General features: G+C 38.1%; 1 protein-coding gene across 3 annotated transcripts in view; it reads left to right on the forward strand.

Moving 5' to 3' along the window:
- Positions 1 to 16,537, forward strand: part of hmgcll1 (3-hydroxymethyl-3-methylglutaryl-CoA lyase like 1) — a 29,151-nt gene extending 12,614 nt beyond the window's left edge. For 2 of the 3 annotated variants that reach the window (XM_084391571.1, XM_084391573.1), the window contains 4 exons: positions 118 to 181; positions 493 to 681; positions 13,984 to 14,109; positions 16,322 to 16,537. In XM_084391571.1, coding sequence (XP_084247697.1) covers positions 118 to 181; positions 493 to 681; positions 13,984 to 14,109; positions 16,322 to 16,423 — 481 coding nt within the window. In that variant the 3' untranslated portion in view covers positions 16,424 to 16,537. Of the gene's footprint in view, positions 1 to 117; positions 182 to 492; positions 682 to 13,983; positions 14,110 to 16,217 lie in introns of all 3 variants that reach the window. The other variant, XM_084391572.1, reaches the window with a different exon arrangement.
- The last annotated feature ends 4,017 nt before the right edge of the window (positions 16,538 to 20,554 follow it).

Genomic DNA, 20,554 nt, shown 5'->3' on the forward strand with positions numbered 1-20,554 from the left:
TGGCGTTATTTCCCCTATGTTGCATGACTGTTTGAACTGTCAAAGCACAAGAGCACGAAGCCATATATCCTACAACTGCTGAACTTCACCTCTCACAGCGCTTTCTCTTCTTTCCAGGTACGTTTCCTGTGCTCTCGGCTGTCCGTATGAGGGACAAGTAAAACCGTCACAAGTCACAAAGGTATTGACGTTGCATCGTTCGGTCCGAATAGAGCTGTTCAGTGTATTTCAGCCCGAAGCGAAATTAAATGGGACTTCCAGTATGTGATAAATCTCACTGGGTGTTGAGCTCTCTGCATATTTTTTTCTTCCCACAATTTTCATAGTCCCACAAGGCCCTTATTACGATGTTTGCTAAAAAGCCTGCATGACGCTTGAAACACGGCAGTGCTTTTCTACCGCTCAGAATGAGCTCTCTGTGTGCAGGCCTTCATCTTGTTTATATTTCCAGAGGGGATAGTGTTTTCATGGCTTTCCTCTGTTCCGGCCCAGGTGGCAAAGCGGTTGTTTGAGCTGGGCTGTTATGAGGTATCCCTGGGGGACACCATTGGCGTAGGAACCGCGGGCTCCATGGCCAAGATGCTGAGCGATGTGTTGACAGAGGTGCCCGTCGACGCACTGGCGGTGCACTGCCACGACACTTACGGTCAAGCGCTGCCCAACATTCTCATCGCTCTGCAGGTGAGGTGCTCACAATCATGAGGTACCTTGTTCATACATGCACAAAGGGTTTTGGGAGAAGGGGATATTGTAAAAAAAAATTAAAAAAAAACATCAAATACAGTCAAACCAAAATGTATTCAGACACCTTCAACATTTCTCACATTATCACAGTTTATTGGCTATAGTATACAGTAATAAAATATGACAAGAACTCAGAGTTATCAGATCAGGTGATATTTCACTCTTCTGCCATTCTTCTGTTAGACTGTCTCACACATGAATTGTGTTGAATATCTGTCAGCTGTTAAATTTAACTACACCATTAGATAATACCAGTTTAGCTCAACCAATTACCAAGCAATGCTTCATTTTGTTCAGTCTGTGTGTAAAAAGAGCATTAGCAATTAAAGAAAACACACTTCAGCAAAACATGATCAGCTCAAAGTGTCTGAATAATATTTGGTCCCAACTGGTAGACACTGTATGAGGAATTTCTGGGTATAATATATAATATATATAACAGTTTACTTTATTTTGCTATCCTCACTTACATAAATTAACTATAGAGTCCTGCACCCACTAGTAAACAAATATCAAAAATTATATCTGGTGTCTTCGGTATAGTCATCTATAACAATGAAACAGCATATGTATCAGGGTTTATCAGACTTTGAATGCATACATATCCTGCTACACAAGCACAATTTCACCCATTGTTGCAGTTTGAACACAATTCATAATGCAACACAATCACACATCACATTATCAACATGCCATGGGCAATATAGAAGGAAGCAGCATAAATTGTTTTCTTCAATTGTCAGTTTGACAGCGGTGAATACTACATTTTATAACGCAACACAAGTACACATTGCAATATTAATGTTGCCGCAAGGGATGCTACAACTACTTACCCAATAAAACATACAGTTTAATAGCACAGGCATTTGAAGGTAACTCTGTTGCCCTCTGAGTACTGAATTTGTTAGTGCCATTTCTTTGTGTACTCGTGCAGTTCTCGTGTAATCACAACTATTTAAAATAACTATGACAGAGCATATCATTTCAGGCTTAAATTCAAAAGAAATCTCAAGGCATGCATTTGGATATATGCAGCTAACAGAAGTATGTTCTAAGAATGAGTTCTAATGTTCCCATTAAATTAGGAAAACGTTATTTCTGAATGTTCTCTGAACGTTCAAATCGTACTGTTTTTTTTTATGTTTTAAAAATGCGAGCGTTTATAATTTGGCAAACATCATGAGAACATTACTTTTGAACGTTCTCTGAACATTCTGAAACAAATAAAACTGTAATGTTTCAGGAAAAAAATAATCTGTAATTGACTAATTATTATAATTATTCATAGAGAACCTTGGAAGCACGTTAGCCAAAGTTCTGAGAACGTTCCATGTTAGTTGGGAAGTAATAAAGAAACTTGAACCACAAGTTCACAGTCTCTCACCACCTTACCTCACATACACACACAGCACTCCATGGAGAACAACAAAAATACCCTCCAAAACCATCAGCGATTAAACACTTTTTTTGTACTTTCACCTAAAATAGCACAGAACAACAACAACAGATACCACCCAAATTATGCTTACACAACACTGCCAGGCGTATTTGAACGTGTCGACTATACGCTTTTATGAGACAATGCCGTCCTGTGGTTTAATTTTAATGAACCTTAAACCACAGAGCGCGGTCGCAATTCAGAAATAACACTGGCATGGCTTTATCAGCTCTCCAGGGCCCTTTGTGAACTCTTTCTGAGTTTGTCTTCCCTCGCAGAACGCCAGTGCTCTTTGGGGGCTGGGCGGGTCAGCAGATGTGAAGGGGTGGACACAAAGGCTTACCTATTAGATGTCTGTTTCATATGACAGTGGCTTGGCCCTTGACAAAGCCCACGAGATGGAGGCTAGAGCGGGGCCCTCGGGGGCTCAAACTCATCTGTCGCTAGGGCCGTTGAACTCTGTGACAATGCTGCGCTTAAAGGGCAAGGGGAAAATTATCCTTTCATCACTCGCTACTAAACAGAGGGAGACTGGGGAAAAGGAAAACCCCATGCTCTAGTATATTCCATCCCCGGCTCCCACCCCTTTTTAGCCTGTCTGTTTATCCGTCTCTTTCCAGCTGTAACGGTGTAATCCTAACTGAGGTCGGTGCGGCACAGAAATGGCCATGAATTTACTTCACTTTTCTTTTTTTTCTGTGAATTGTGTGGCATGGCAGGGGTCCTTTTTCAAAAGACATGAAAATGAGCGATGAAACCCCATCAACTGAAAACAAAGTTCACATAGCACTTCGAAACCCTCACTTGATTAACTTCATCTTTAACTCTCTGGCTGTCTGTTTGTTTTTAATGTTTTGTAGAAAAGAGGAGGTTGGTAACGGAATTCAAACTAATTTTCTTTAAAAAAGAAAAATCATATAAAATAAACTTCTTTTTTTTTTCTTAATGTTAAATGCAGTTATGGACGTAGTTTGCTATCTACTCAAAACTGACAGTGTTTAACAGGCAAACTTCTTTTTGAAAAAGTAGTTAACTACACTGCAAGGCACTCTGTTCTGTTCTGTCTTTGTTCTCTATATTGTATAACTGCATAGATCATAAAGATATGCCCCCTTAGAGCTTAAAGGGTTAGTTCACCCCCCAAAAAAATTTCTGTCATCATTTACTCACCCTCATGTCGCTCCAAACCCGTAAGACTTTTGTTCATCTTTGAAACACAAAATGAAGATATTTTAATGAAAACTGAGAGATTTCTGTCCCTCCATTGACAGCTACGCAACTACCACTTTGATGCTTCAAAAAGTTCATGAAGAGATTGTAAAACTAATCCATATGAATTGAGCGGTTTAGTAAAAAAAAAAAACATCTGAACAGACACGGTCACTTTATATGATGAACAGATTAAATTTAGGCTTTTATTCACATATTCATCAATGCACACATCAGTTATGATGAATGGAAGTTCTACCAGAAAGACTCGGGAGAATTATTTCAACAAATCGTACATTTATTGACAGCTCAGCAAGCTGATAATATACAAAGTCATTTGGCGAAGGGACCGTCTGTAGTGCATAATCCGAGGGTATCGGATCTGCAATTCCTGCCTGATGACAAAGGCAGGGGCGCAGCCGACCCCCCCGGGAGGTATGGACAGGACCATCCTGGTGGTGGTGGGGAGGATGGGGGTAATCGTCGCTTCAGTATCTGCGAACTCAAACATGTGTAAGTACCGAGCTTTATACAGTGAGCATAAGAATATGATTGGATAGAAGTGAAGGCAGTAGGTGACGTAGTAATTGAGTCTTCCCGGCAGAACTTATGCTAAAGCTTTCATTTCAATCTTGCTTGCCTGGCGTGCGAGAATCAATGAGGTTCATTCTCGTGTTACGCAGCACGTTTGAGCTTCAGCAAGAACCAATGAGGTTCATTCTCGTGTTACGCAGCACGTTTGAACTTCCACAAGAACCAATGAGGTTCATTCTCGTGTTACGCAGCACGTTTGAACTTCCACAAGAACCAATGAGGTTCATTCTCGTGTTACGCAGCACGTTTGAACTTCAGCAAGAACCAATGAGATTCATTCTCGTGTTACGCAGCACGTTTGAGCTTCCACAAGAACCAATGAGGTTCATTTTCGTGTTACGCAGCACGTTTGAACTTCAGCAAAGAACCAATGAGGTTAATTCTAGTGTTACGCAGCATGTTTGAGCTTCAGCAAAGAACCAATGAGGTTCATTCTAGTGTTACGCAGCACGCTTGAACTTCAGCAAAGAACCAATGAGGTTCATTCTAGTGTTACAAAGCATGTTTGAGCTTCAGCAAGAACCAATGAGGTTCATCCTAGTGTTACGCAGCACGTTTGAACTTCAGCAAAGAACCAATGAGGTTAATTCTAGTGTTACAAAGCACGTTTGAGCTTCAGCGAGAACCAATGAGGTTAATTCTAGTGTTACGCAGCATGTTTGAGCTTCAGCAAGAACCAATGAGGTTAATTCTAGTGTTACGCAGCATGTTTGAGCTTCAGCAAAGAACCAATGAGGTTCATTCTAGTGTTACGCAGCACGCTTGAACTTCAGCAAAGAACCAATGAGGTTCATTCTAGTGTTACGCAGCACGCTTGAACTTCAGCAAGAACCAATGATACAATATTTTTGTACAGTATTATAGAGGTTACAGGCTAATTTGGTCTGAGAGTAGGATAATCTTTGTCTGGGAATCTTCTCTCTGGTCTTTAAGCCCTCATTTGCCAAACCTTTATGCATTTGTTTTCACAAACAATTAACAGTAATTGCTAATTGAAATTTCGACCTGTTTAATATTCCAACAGGGGTACAACTGTGTAGGCCGCAGCAGCCGTTGTAACATCAAGTTAAGTAACTTTGACAACAATGAGAGGAGACAGAAACAGGCTCAAATTCCTGAAGGTGAATCAGCATTGAAGCGATATCTCACAGACACCCCAAGAGCAAGTAATAACGTCCTGTCATTTGTCCTCCTCCACTGACCCCCTAGCACAACTTGGTGGAAATGAAAGATTTTATCATAGTTTTTCATTAGGGCTCGCCAGTCGTCTCCGCCACCAGCTGAGCCAGAAATGAGTTTCGCTAACCCTGTCAGCTCAGAGTCACCCCAGCTTTTGTTCATGATAAAGACGTTATAGCACTTTGTATGGCTTTTCTCAGGGACTTATTGAGGGTGAAAAAAATGAACTCCCTCATATAGTAGCTCAAATAGGTTTGGTCTGGTTATTTAATGGGTTTCGAGAAAAATCATGATATGGACTGCAGTGAAGTTCTCCTGTTCTGGCTAGAACACTGTGAGCCCAGACCGCTCCGGATAGACAGATTTGTGATGTACTTGCACCAGTCTGACAGTTTCACTGATGGTCAAAGCCAGAACTAGTGTTCCTTCCTGACAGAGCATGCCATGATATATCTATTCCTATCATAAATCAAGTCGAAACCTTAGGAAAGCTGTAATTTATGAGGAAGAGGTGGTCCTAAATCTAAATAAATCATTAGGCACAGGAACATACCATCCGTGAAAATGATCAGGGTTCAGTCATTATCGTATTTTCTAAGATGTGATGTTCAAGGTGCACTCTTGTTTATGTTGCGCTGGTTAATATGACAGTCGTCTTGGACTTGTTTCAAGCATCTTTGAGATGTTGCCACAGTTATGAACTAACATTATTCCAGTAATGCTTAAAGGAGGTTCGGTCAATGTTTTCTGGTCTTTAATACTGTTTAATATATATATATATATATACAGTATATATAAAAAAAAAATTCGGAAACATTTTAGTTGGACGTTAGTCTAACGTTTTTGAATGTTACTACTTGTTTTTGGAATGTTAAGTGAACATTTAAAAGTAACATTCCCATAAAGTTTGCAAAGTGATAAAATGGAATGTTCGTTTAACCAAGAAAAAAAGGTTTTAAAACATTGTTGAGAGAACATTCAGAAATGACGTTTTCATAACTTAATGGGAATATTAGAAAAATGTTCTAAGAACAAATTTAAGAAAAAACAAACAAAAAAACATTTCAGATGATTATTTAGATTTTTACTTCTAAATATTTGCCAATATCAATTTTAGATTTACAGATATTTCTTTTTCACACGCATACACACGCACACGCACACACAGACACACACACACACACATTCTTCTTTGACGTCTAAAAAATGTCTCAGTTGTCTATTTCATGAGAAACATCATTGACAAAGTTGATATTATTATAATGAATAATTACAGAGAACTCAAAATACAATTTCCCAAGGTCATCACGTTATATAATGAAATTCAATACCGTTTACTGTTTGCATGGGTTTTATGAGGCTCAGTGTCACTAGGAGATCTTTGTAATAGACTCTGATGAGTGATTAGCACGGCTCCCATTACTGTGAAAACATGCATGAAAACACAGGGGAGGTTTTGACAAACTCGTCACAGCTTTGACTCCTGTGGAGACGCACATACATCTCAACCAGTAGGGTGCCTGTTCTCTCAGGAAGTGTCTGACCTGAGCATGAAGCATTGACCTGTGTTTATACAGCCATGGTCTGAAGTGTGGAAGGTCAGCACACAGACTTTGAGCCGTCCCAGAGGTCCTGTGGTTGTGGCTGGGAAACAAACAAAAGTACTTTCCCTCTCCTTCAACCTAATATGAAGGAGATCATGACACTTAACCACGGGAGGATGCTTCGTCCATCTTCCATGTTAAAATGATTTATTTTATGTCCTCCAGAAATATCTCAAAAAGGGAACTGTAGACGTACATCAGAGTGAAAGCCAGCCTTTTGTCATCTAGACCGGAGTAAATGAAGCATAGCACCACAGATTGGGAAACGCACCCGGTTTTCACACAGACATTCCGGGAACAGCATCTAGTAGAAGAGTCCAAAATTAACACTCGCCGAGCGCCAAATGCATGTGAAAAAAAGTTACTCGCCAACTGGCTGGTAGCAGCTGCAACATAAGAAATGGTTGAAGGAGAACTGAAAAATGTAACCAATTCAACATATAATCCAATAATGTGACCCTTGTTGCTGTAAGTGAACTGAGCGATGCAAATCAATTCAAACCGTTTCATAAAAAAAAAACATCTGTTGCAACTTGTGTGTCCTCTAACTTTATATTCATTGAACAATTTTCCTTCAGCAAACTTCTATCAGAACTAGGATGCCTAAAGGGATTTTTCCAAAATATGTAGTACGCTCCTCGCACCAAAACAAAAGAGATGAGAAAAAAAATGCAAGATGCAATGTTTTTGTGATTTTTGTGGGCGTTTTTTACAAAGACTGGCTCATTTAGTATATATGATGCTGTAAGTGACACAAATTACCGGCATTGTTATGGACAAACTGTTTCAAATACAAATAACACTACATTTATGTAAAATTGGGTGTAAAATTTTGTATTTATTAAATTGTTTAATTAAATGCAATTGTATCTGCTCACGGCTTTGGAGATCCAGGTTATACTATGACGTCTGCTCTCTTCAAGAAATTATAATGTAATGCAAAGATGTAATAATATATTATTTAAATTGTAAGTAAAATGGTTGTATTTGTTATATCTTTAAATTTACGCTAGCTAAAAATTTAACTTTTAATATAACGTTTAAATAAAACATTTTAAAAAAGTATAAATAATAAAAATTAGTTTTGATTTGTAATTGAAAAAAGTTGTATTACAGTAATTTTTTTTAAAGGGGTCATGACATGGATTTTTTATTATTTTAATATGTTCCTTGAGATTCACTTTAAATGTTAATGAAGTTTTTTTTTTTTTTTTTTTTGCACAAACATACAAATATATATAAGTGGGAAAACTATTATTTTAACAACACCCACTTGCTATTGCAGTGAGTAAGTGTTTTGAAAACGTTTTCCATATAAAACCGGACAAAGCATTAGGAAATCATTTACTGACGGTTTGTGATCCAATACAGTCGCTGCTTCATCTTTCAACAAAGGTTTCTTTGTGACTCTCCATTACACTGGGCCTCGATTACAAAACAAAATGCTCCGAACAAACAAAGACCTCTTATATGTCAAAAGATCAAGCAAATTTGATTTTTTTTTTCATGTCATGACCCCTTGAGCGTTACAGCAATGAGAGCTCATCGAGAATTTCCACTGACTAAAGTGGACTATAGTGGAATTACAATTCAAATTTCGTTTCATAACATTTTAAATAAGTTTGGAAATGAGACTTCGGAAGGAAATGTTATTTATCGTAAAAACAAAGACTCCTAAAAGCTTGTGGAGGTTGTGTCCTATAGCAAGAGGTCGGTGAAGAGGTCATTGGCTAGAATTTGAAGTGTTGGTTCGTTCCCCACAGGCCTGAGGGCAGGTCAACTCTCTCTAGTGAAAGGTCATGTCAGGACAATAATGCCTTGGTCAGTGAGGGGACACGTTTCTATGGACAGTTCAAAACAAAATGAACACATCTGAAATATATAGTTTATGAAGACATTCAGCAATAATTGTTTTTCTCTAAAGCTGCTTTGAAGCAATGCACTTTACAGGTATAAAGAAAATTTACTTTCAGACTCAAGTTTATTTGAATTCTTCTTTTATGCATTTTATTCAGTACCAATGGATTGAATTGGACTCACCAACAATATGGCCAAAAGTGATGTCCGACCTAGGAAAATCGACATTTTCATCCATTATTCAAATATTATTAAAAATGTTGTAAGCATATTGCAGTTGTGCAGTCAATTGGTTTTATGTGTGATAATAACGCAATGAAACATGCAAAGTTGTGCGGACATCATTTTGGGCTAGATTGTCACACAAAGAAATGATGAACACATGCAAAAACGAGAGAACCAACGAAATATTAATAACTGATTATGTCAATGTATGCTTTTTCCTGTGAGCTTTTTTGCTTTTCTATGCATTTTCTTTTTTGCATAGTCAAATAAAACCTGTAGCTGTGATTCTGTCAGATCAATACCGTAACCAAGTTTAGAGTTTTGTTCTTTCCTCCTGTTTACCATATTTTCCTCATAGTTTGCTGGTTTAATTGAACTTGTAAGGTCGTTAAAATCGAATACTCTCTCTGGACATCACTTTTGGCCTCTTTGTGGATATATGCAAGCTCATGCATAAGCATGTCGTACAAAGAAACTATTGTCATCCAGCATATCCACTTGATATAGAGGTGTTTACATGAGTCACATATATTCAGGTGGTACGTTCTTTACCTTGGCATTGAGACCCGTGATCCCAAACCATAGAGGGCATTCATGCCGTAGGGCCCTATGAAATATAATTTCCATCTTTACTTTAAAATAAGTCATTTATTTTCTATTTTGTCTTGCTATACAGATCGCTCAGAAACATGTTACCAGGGAAAAGCTGTGTCTTGGTTTCATAGAGAGACAGCTTTTTTTATTTACTGCGTGGAAGCTCTGTCCCAAATCGGAAAGCTGTCGGCACTCTGGGTTTCCCAAAAACGTAATCTCTTGTGGAAATGTCAGAGTTAACTCCGTTTCACAGAAAACAGACCGCTCTGCGTCGTGCCTTTCAGACTTCCCATTCATACTCGCAAGAACGCGTCAACTGAGGTGGGCATTGTTCGTCTCTGGCTTCCTCCAAAGTTCCTCGTCTTCTTCAGCTCACGAGCTTTCCTCCTACGCCTGCAACTCCGCCACAACCGTACGCGGGTCTTTGCGAGAGCTCCGACACCAAGGCTCTCGGGCCGACAGCGTGAGCTGTGATTTTAGCGCCACATCTGGTTTTTAAGCCAAGCTAAACTATTTGAACGGCTTCAATTTGCAGTTTGACCACTGTTTGCTGAACATCATGTCCTTGCACAGTATTCAGTCAGCAAATCTGGAGCGAGTCCCTGTACGTTTTGGTCTGCCATCACACAGCGGGTGGATGCAGAAAGGACTGGCGACGTAGCAAATTACCACTCCGTGTTTACGCAACAAAGCGTCTGCCCTGCAGAATATCTTGCCCTGACGCAAAAAGTCAAAAGCCCATGTCTGGAAATCTGAAGTACGGTGCAAAGCGGCATGAGTCCCTTTCCTCTCGCCAACAAAAACAACAATTACAAGCGACTCAGACGGCCCAGCTATGAAATAGGGCCTTGTTGCTGAGAAAAGCTAGCAATTAGGGAGCATTGTTCAGCAAAGGAAAGCAGATATTATTATTTTCTTGGTCAGCTCGCCATGCCCCAAAGGTCTGAATGGACCTGAATACAACTTCTTATTGATATCCACTGATGCTATATCGAGGTCAAAAGCAGGATAGGAGCGTTAATTTCACCGCTCTGTTGGATTCCACCCCCATACACCCCTCCACCCTCCTCCCGACATCTGGCTTTGGCTGGGAAGCTGGAAAACGTCTTTAATATTCTCATGACAGTCAGGACGACATATGGAAAACATTGTAATACCTTAATCTGCAATGCTTCTAAAAAGAAAGAGAGGGGCTGGCAGATAGATGCTTGGCTTTCTAATGTGTAGTTTTCAGAAGTTCTTCTGGGTACCCAGACGGCCTGCAAGGCTCTTCGACATACAGCACACACTCATTTTACACACCTGCCAATATCCAGTCGGAGCTCCTGCAGGGAATACGCTGTCTGCTGATTTAAAGTGGTAGATCAGACCATAATCTAAATTCTGTCATTAACACACCTTCATGTTGTTCCAAACTTTTCTTTTTTTCCCCTTGGAACTCAAAAGGTGAATTTTAGAAGAATGTCCCTGCCGTGTCCTAAAATATCCATACGGCTTGCGCTCTATATTCTTAATCTTCTGAAGCCATGCGGTAACTTAATTATTTGGGGCTGTTGTTGTTTTTTTGTCAACTGCTGCTCGACAGCATTTAGCGTCTAACAAAGAGGTTGTTTTGTTGTCCTGGGCGTGCTGTTTACTGTACGGCGGGTCAATGGTTTGCTTCATTTCATTTTAAAACATGCATTGTAAACACAAAGTGATCTAAGTTAACGTCATTTCCCAACCCAGGCTCATTGGGAAAACATGTATGTGATGACATTTCTGCACGATGATATTATGTTGCTTATTGCATGTTTTACAACATTTTCAAAGTGAGATGTCCAGTCAGTGGTGCTAAAAGCTAGAAGCGGTGAGTGACACTAAAAGGTTAATGCTCTGTCACGCTTAGAAATATTGTCCAAGCTCACAGGGAACGGTCTCAGAACTTCCCTGATGTTCTGGCAAGTTTCTCTCAAAGTTATGAATAAACGTTCTCAAATTAACATTAACAGAATGTTCTTTAAAAAGATGATCTGGTCTTTGATAATGTTCTCAAAACATAAGCACAAAAATTGCACTTTATTTTACAGTACATGCACTTATGTGTACTTACAGTGTACTTAACTAAGAAAGTACTGGGTAATACAAGGTAACTGCATGGGTTAAGGTTAGGTTTAGGGATAGGTTCAGGGTTAGTAGTTATTGCAATTACTATAATAAGTGCACAGTATGTACATGGGGAACAGGACTGTAAAATAAAGTGCTACCAATTATCTATACATTGTTCATGGAACTTTTTTCTGAAATGTTTTAGTTGGGCGTAACATTTTTATTTAATTGTTTTATTTTATGTCGCTACTTGTTTCAGAGTGTTCAGAGAACATTCAAAAGTAAAGTTCCGATAATGTTTGCAAAATGATAACATAAAAAACAAAACAAAAATGTTTTCATAACTTCTTAGAACATTTGTGTTGGGTTTTGCCTACACTAAACTCTACCCTAAACCTAACCAATAGAGTTAAATGTGAGATAAAACACATATGCTGAAGCAACCATGCCATTTTAGTTTGATTCTACAAGTCTTTGAGCTCTTTTATCGTAACTTTAGCATTTCAGTGCTGTACCAGGTGAGCTAGAGAGCAAGTTTACCATGTTAGAAAAGCATACAAATGGAGCTGGTCATGTGATCCATAAAATGGATTCGTTTACAACTCATGCACTATGGTAAAAGTGTAACACAGTATTGTGCAACAAACTGTGCGAAAATAAATATATTTTTTTAATCTTTAATCTGACCTTGCAATCATAATTTGTGTAAAAAGGTGTATTTTTTAAGGTGTCTATGTTAGAGTGTAATTATAATTTTAATTACTTAGTAATAGCAATTAACAACACATACTCACTATAGGGTTGGGGTTTGGGCCAGTTGCATGTAATTATGCACCATAGTACGTACATGTAACTGTAAAATAAAGTGTTACCAAAAAGTTTTACTGCCACTAGTGTTTATTTCAGGTGGAATCTGCTATAAATGTAATATTTACAAAAATGTAGGTAGAGGCAAAATAAATTAAATAATTAAACCTGTTACAGGTTTGATGGCATACAGAGAAAGAGATCACTCGCTTATTTTATTTCTAAGAAGATATTCATTATTATCAAAAACACACAGAAATGCATTCAGCACTAATAGCTTTGACCAGCTTGTCAATGTTGTGTGAATGAAGACATTAATAGTCAGTGACATAACTAGTTTAACATGACTAAAATACATCGGTTATGGAGGGCCGCTATCCTGCAAGTTTATCTCCAATCCTAATCAAACACCTGAAGAGATAATCAATGTCTTCAGGATCACTGGAAAACATACAGCACTCAGAAAACACCTGGCAAATATCGCTGAATTCAGATTGTTGGAATATCCCAACACAAAACTACAAAGACTACAAAAAAAGTGACGTTAGTGGAGTATGTAAGTTTTTAGTTTGCCATTGCCTTAGTCCAAAAATTGAACAACCCTAATTGTACTCAAGTATTCAATGTAATAGTAGTATAGTACTAATACAAGCTACATCAGTGAAAGTGTAAAAGACAATGGACTGAGACCCGGTCACAACTCAAGTGAACCCAAATGTGATCTGAGCCCAGTTCGGTTCTTTTAAGGAGGACTTCAACTCATGTTTCCTAAACTGAGGGAGTCGTTCACTGGAGTTTAGTAGTAGGCCTAAGTCTAATCCTCTGCTTAGCAACATCTTCTGGGTGTTTGGTTAAGCGCTCCAACAAAAGCGCAGACGTGCAAAACCGGCCCAAAACGCATCATTAATTCTCATATGGAGGCCAGACACTTGTGGTCCACTGTAAAAAATGCCTTTTTTCCACACCCCGTTGAAAATCCACAATTACTCTGATTATGAACATTGTGCAATCCAACCTGCCGCTGTGCAAGTTCACGGAGACAGTAGACACATTTACAGGTGATTATTTTTTCATATGTATGAGCTGTATTTATTCAGGACCACTGAAGACTGAGGCATTGTACTCGAGGTTAAACCATAGTGCCTCTGCGTGATTAACATTGAATTATTATTTCGCCTTGGGTTCAAACGGATCTCCCGTTTGCCAAAACCAAGTATCTTTCACATTAGCAAAATCTGGTTTTGGAAAAGGGAGTGCTGTCCCAACAGAGGTCATTTACGATTGTTATTTCCCATTTTGTGCTCACATTCGACCCTGAAAGAACACATTTATTACATTAAAATAAATCTCCTCATTCACTCTCATGTTTTCTTTAATATGTGATTAATACCCAGGGTAGAATTACCATAGCATCATATCCTGGTTCAAGTAATGCCTGGTTAAATGGGACTTCCAAGAAAAATGCAGTCCAATAGAAGGTACAGGTGCTCTATAATGTACCAGATGTTCGATATATGCCAATCTGCAGGAAACTGAGTAACACGCAAATACCTTGAGATAATGGACACTATTGTTCTCAGGTCTTACACCCCTGGGTCTCGTATAGGTTGGTTTTAACTGGCCTTCTTCATTTGCGTTTGGCAGATGGGGGTTTCTGTGGTCGACTCCTCGGTTGCCGGCCTCGGAGGATGCCCGTATGCCAAGGGAGCGTCTGGCAATGTTTCTACAGAGGATGTTTTATATATGCTACATGGTCTTGGAATTGAAACCGTAAGTCTTGGTTTTCTATATTGATCATCAAGAATGTTACATTAATAAACAACAGAACGTTTAGACACTTGAAGTGTCCTGTCGCCAGTGTTCAACCTGCTTTGTATTGTTACAATGTAGGTAGTATATGTTCTATATGTACATGTAGTATATGTTCTGGGCTGACAGCTCCATGTCTTTCGTGAAACTTGCATGTTTGTATCCCAGCACAAGAAGAGTCGGATCAGCAGAGGGTTATTAACAGAACAGCTATTATAAGAGTAGGTTTATCATTGAAGATTGTATTGTACTTTGTCTACTCCTTAAACAGCATTATGGCAACTGCTTTCTGACCTGCACGCGATGCGTTTTGATTGGCGGAACTGACGGAACGTTTTCCCCTCCGTTTGGCCTAAAACTATGGGATCTTGTTTCCATCACAGAATAAAAAAATAAAAAAAAGTTAATTGCGACTTTATATCTCTCAATTCTGACTTTTTTTCGAAAAAAGAAATTGCAAGTTACAATGTAAGAATTGTGAAATATAAAGTTGCAATTATCATTTAAATTGTTTAATTCTGAGGTTTTCGGGGCTTTCTCTCCGTATTTACAATTCTTTGCCGCTTTTATCCGCTGGATCCTTCACTGAAACTGAAATGAACTCACTCCCGCTAAACATTTACTCTTTGAATTCTTGCACTGGGAACAATACTAGTCAACACCATTTGACTAAAAGTTTGCTAAGAAGTATTTCCTACTAAATCAAGGCGGTGTTTGACTCTGGTAAGCGTATCCATAGATATCATATATAAAGGCTAGATGTCTCGTGCGCACTGCTGGCCAATGGAGGTCGACGTCCGCACGTGGCGGCCATCTTGCCACAGTGTACTCGCTCAGTACTTCAATGGTGCATGTACTTTTAAATAACCATAACTTGCTCATTTTTCTACCGATTTTCAAACGGTTTGGTTTGTTATAAACGTCAGAGATGTAGTTATGACACTGCATACATACACTGCATACATATGAAGAATTATAACATACATGTTCAAGCATTCGGAATTATAGCCACGTTAATAACGTTTGTAAGAAACCAAACCGTTTGTAAATCCGTCAAGATTTCAGCGAGATAAGAGGATTTGTGTGCGTGCTGATCATTCACCTTAATGCACAGAGCACTGTGACAAGATGGCCGAACGATGATGCCGGAAGTGACTGCGCCATAAGACATCTAGCGTTTATATATGATATCTATGAGCGTATCTATAGCAGACTGGTGGGAGTGGCCTTGGACGGCAACATGCCCAGTGCATTATGGGTACTGATTTGGCAAAAGGGAAGACAACAGCCTTTTTTCTCTGTTTTCTCTAGACAGATAGTTTTATTGAAAGCCCATTTTCAATAAAGTATATGGCCAAAAAATGTCTGAATGTCATTAGATGCAGAATAACCCAAACAACTGGTATCAATCAAATGCTGGCATCAAACTGGAATCAAACAAATGGTTTCCACAAGCTTTTTTCATTTTCACTTTTCTGAGCTATTTTTGTAACGGTGAATTTTCTTTGTGGATGTATGAGTAAGGCGGATGCATAACATTAGTGGATGTGTGCAAGCAGAGAAACCACAGGTGGAGTTCATGTTAATTCAAGTTCTACACATTTCTACAATTAGAAAGTGTCCTGATACTTTTTGGCATCATTTTGGGAAGCATGTCTATTGTATAATTGTGAGACATTTTGCTTTTTAAAATAAATAACACTTGGCCTGATGTTTTGTTACATCATGCAAAGACATGCACACATTTCTATGCTTGGCTTTTGTATCCACATACTTTCTGAGACCACACTATATGTTTATACATACACTTCGACTACACTCCCAGTTTTTCCATTACTCAGTTTTCCCTGTTGTCTCAAGAACATTTGAACAAAATGTGGAAAATTGTTTTTGTCATAGAATATACGCATGGGTGTGTGAAAGGGTGTCCGGAGGGCATTATTAGGTAAAATTGTGGATAACAGTCCTGATATACCTGATATTCTGGTGGCAGTAATTATGTTCTACAGTTTCTCACACATGTTTTATCCACACCCTTTAACTGCCTCCTCTTTTTAATCCTCTCACAGATAGCATCTCAGCAACACTAAACTCTGACTTCCAGTTTCTTTTGCTGTTGCGCCCCCTGGTGTCTACACCAGCTCAGCTGAGCCTGTTTGTGTTTCTGATGCAGGGGGTGGACCTGTTGAAGGTGATGGAAGCAGGAGATTTCATCTGCCGAGCCTTAAATCGAACCAGTAACTCCAAGGTCAGCCAGGCTGCTATTAACATCTAGCCTTTTCAATCTAAGAAAAAAAAATAAAAATACATACAGTGAAGTCCAAAGTCTAAGACCATATTAAACAACAACAACAACAAACATTTTGAAACAAATTTAATAAAAATATTGTGAAATGAAGAACAAATCTTTGAGATTCTACTCTATGTCTGCCAGTGAATATGAGGGGGGGTATCCCAGCAAACAGGGAACATTTCTCATGTTGTTCTGGCAAGGTTTTCTCAAAGTTATGAACAAACGTTCTTCCAGTAATGTTAATAGCATGTTCGTCCAATGTTAATCTGCTTTTTAATAATGTTCGCACAAATCATTATTTATACATGGCTTGTAGAATGTTTTTTTCTGAAACGATTTAGTTGGACTTTTGTCTAACGTTTCTTAAATGTTACAAATACTTGTTTTACAATGTTCAGAGAACATTCAAAAGTAACTTTCCCTTAAAGTTTGTATTATAATGGAATGTTCCCTTAGTGTTTGTATAACCAAGAAAAAAGCTTTTAAACATTTAAAATGCAGAAACTAATGATTTCATAGCTTAATGGGAATATTAGCAAAACTTATTTTTTCCATTTTAACAGCTGCTGATGCAGTATTCAAGTTAATAATATCTACTGTGTGTGTGTGTGTGTGTGTGTGTGTGTGTGTGTGTGTGTGTGTGTGTGTGTGTGTGTGCGTTTTACATCAAAAGAAATTTTACACCAAAGAAATGAGCCACTGCCCTTTCTGTCAAAAAGAAAATAGATGGCCAAGATCCCCCAATTATACATGATAAGGGGTATCATTACATGATAATATATCATTACCCCCTGTGAGAGTAAATCATTTTTTTCATGATTCATATCCTGCTCAATACAGTTACAATCTTGCAGAGAGAGAGAGCGTGTAGATTGATCACCACAGGTGACATTAAAGCAGTATAAGTTTGCTTATTATCTTTCCCATTATGTACTGTCATGTTCACAGTATTATCTACAACAATATGTTAAGACATAAGTATTAAATCTGTACGTTTATTAATATTAATAACTACAATAATGAATTCCTCCACCATAATATAGCCTGCATATGCTGCTTTAATTCACATTAATGTACGGTAGTATGCACAGCCATATAAGTTGGAACTATAAAAGTCACTTTATAAATATGTAGTGCGAATCATTTGATCATTAACAATGTCTGATTTAATATCTATGGCATTGTTTCCTAATGCTGCCTTTGTACTAAATAGCTTTTTCCTGTCTTTGTACTAACATCACATAGCTTTATCTTTTCCAACTTGTTAACCTGCGTTGTTATAGTTGGACACGTTTGGGAGCCATCGTTTCTTGTTAGTAAAGGCTGCATGTATATATGTTGAGTAATTTGGTGAATAAAAACAATTTTTAAGACATTCATGAGTCTGCCTACTTTTGACTGACAGCTTGCATCTCCATATTTCTTTAGATCTAGTTTAAATACAGGTGGGATGTACTCTGAGCAAACATGTTTGACTTGATCTCTCGCGCTCTATAATTTACCCGACTCTCCTTGCCATGTTTATCAAGGGCTCTAATTGTTTTGGGTGAGTGTTAAACCAGCACTCTGTTTGCCTGTATATTGCTTATATTTGAGAAGGTAATAGATATTCAGCCCTTTTCACTCTCAGCTGTATACAAGCGAAAGCCAACATATGGACACAGCTGTTTATTACAGCGCACTGCCATAACTTGATCCCCGCATGATTTAACAAGTGAAGGCAGGGCCAGCCCTATTACTGACATAGCAAACTGATGTGTAAATGTAATTTATTTTCTTCTGCATTCCTTCTTTTTTTTTTTTTTCTCACCTGTCCTCTTCTTAATTTTCTGCCCAAGTGTAGGGTTGGGTATCAAGAACCGGTTCCATTTTAGAACCGTGTTTACCTATTCCCATGTTTGCATTTTAATGTGATTTTAAGCATTCAAGAGAACAGTTTGGCAAAAGCGCAAATTGAGTTCTCTTTCACATCTCCTTATGATCGAACAGACCAGCCCGTTCTCATCCCAAGGCGTCATATACTGACGCTTTTGACATTTCGTCTACATCCAACGCACATGGCACCCTTTAGCATCAATATGAGACGCCGATAGATATGGGCCAGAAGGCGCCTCCTAGCGGTCTAACCCTAACCCTACCCCAGACCTAAACCTACCCATAACCGAACAAAGCTATCTGCGTCTCATATTGACGCTAAAGGGTGCCATGTGCGTTGGATGTAGACGAAATGTCAAAAGCGTCAGTATACTACGCCCTAGGATGAGAATGCGTTGAACAGACACATATACACAAAATGATTGTCAAAATATCCTCATAAACACAGTCTGTTTTGTCTTAAAGCAACACTATGGAACATTTTTTACCTTAAAATAATGTTTCCAAAATTGTATCATTAGTTCATCAAGTGGTAACAGGGTGAAAGGCACTTCTGGATTCACTTTGCGCCCCTATATCTGCTATAACCACACTATGCAAGTTTACCAAACGAATAGTTCGAATGAGAAAACGACAAATTTGACTTGCTTTACGCCAAGCGTTACAATAGTCATTATTTAGTTTTTCTTCATTTCTGATGTCACAATACATCATACTTTCATGAAATCATGCAACATACTCTACCTTGTCTGTGGACATCGTTCATTCCAAAGCCGGCGCTAGATAAACAGCGAGCGTGCGTGCGTGCGTGCGACGGCTGCGGGCGGCGAAATTATTTACAACAGCGGTAATGGACAATTCCGCTTCCAACCTGTAGGGCGACCGAAGAGGAAAAGTTCCTTAGTGTTGCTTTAAGTAAACATAAAAAGTGAAAAAAAAGAAAAACAAAGCATGTGTAACAGTAAATTGGATCCGTGCATTCAGTCTTAAAGTGACAGCAGCCTAATAAACCTGCTGCCATCTGCATTAATGATTTTAGATCAAAGAACAAAAGAAAATGAAAACCACTTCCTGTTCTTGACTGAATAACTTTTGTAACTTTATTAAAGATTAATATATATTTCATTAATAATATAAAACTATGTCCTGTTATTTTGCATTTGATAATTTTTTTATTTCAATTTCATACCTGAACTTTGTTCAGGTTTAGGGCTATTTATTTGTTCTTACTTTATTACTGACTGTTTATTTGTCTTTAATATTTGAAACTGATATTAGTCTAGTTGTTTTGCTGTGGTATATTTGTTAAAACCATAGGCAAAAGTTCCTCATGTAAGTGTTTTTAAGGCTGCTGATTTTTGTTCATGGTATTTAGCAGCAAGAGAATGTTTTGCAAAAAGTAAGAATAAATGTGTTTGATTTCTAAATGTTTTACTTACTGGAATCAATAAGAATCTGAATGGCTAAGCAGAATCGCTAAAATTCAAACGATATCCATACCTACTAGTGTTGCTGAATATTTAATTCAAACATTTACCTTTATTAATCCCTGAGGTGCAATTTAGTTGTAGGCGCACAGAGTTAATCGGAAAGACACAAAGAGATGATGTAGAAAGGTAAGAGTTTACTGGCAGCCTGTATATATAATGCATTTCAAAAGATGTGCATCCCAGTGTATTTATGTTAGCATGAATACAATTGTTATTTTCTGTAACAGCACAAAACACATTTTTGTTATATATTATACAGCATTATTATCTTAAAAGTTGTAACCATGAATAGATACTCTAAGTTTAACCATTAAGATTACAATTATATTATGTAACTATAAGTCATTAAAGTGTATAATAAAAAAATAATAAAAAAAAATCTTTATAAAAGCATACAGGCTTGAGAGAATGTATAATGAAATAAACACAAGTGTTGTTGCAATAAACTATTATGTATAATAATATGCAAATATAAATGAGTTAATGCAAAAAGCATGTTCGTCTTCAACACTGTTAAACCCTTTGTGATAAAAGTTTAACCATGAGGGGTAAGACAAGACTTTGGTGAAACGCCTCATTAATGTCTGTGGTGAAGTTAATGGTGATTTAGTGTGCTCCTGATACTGGGGTTCAGGAAACACATCATTAGACTTAAAAACATCTGGATCGAGGTGTCGAGTGTCGGCAGGAAAGGAGACAAGACAGACTGATGTACCCTGATGAATTTCAGATGGGCTGAAGAAGACAA

This window comes from Rutilus rutilus (assembly GCF_951802725.1).
Source record: "Rutilus rutilus genome assembly, chromosome: 20".
NCBI classification, from domain to species: Eukaryota; Metazoa; Chordata; class Actinopteri; order Cypriniformes; family Leuciscidae; genus Rutilus; species Rutilus rutilus.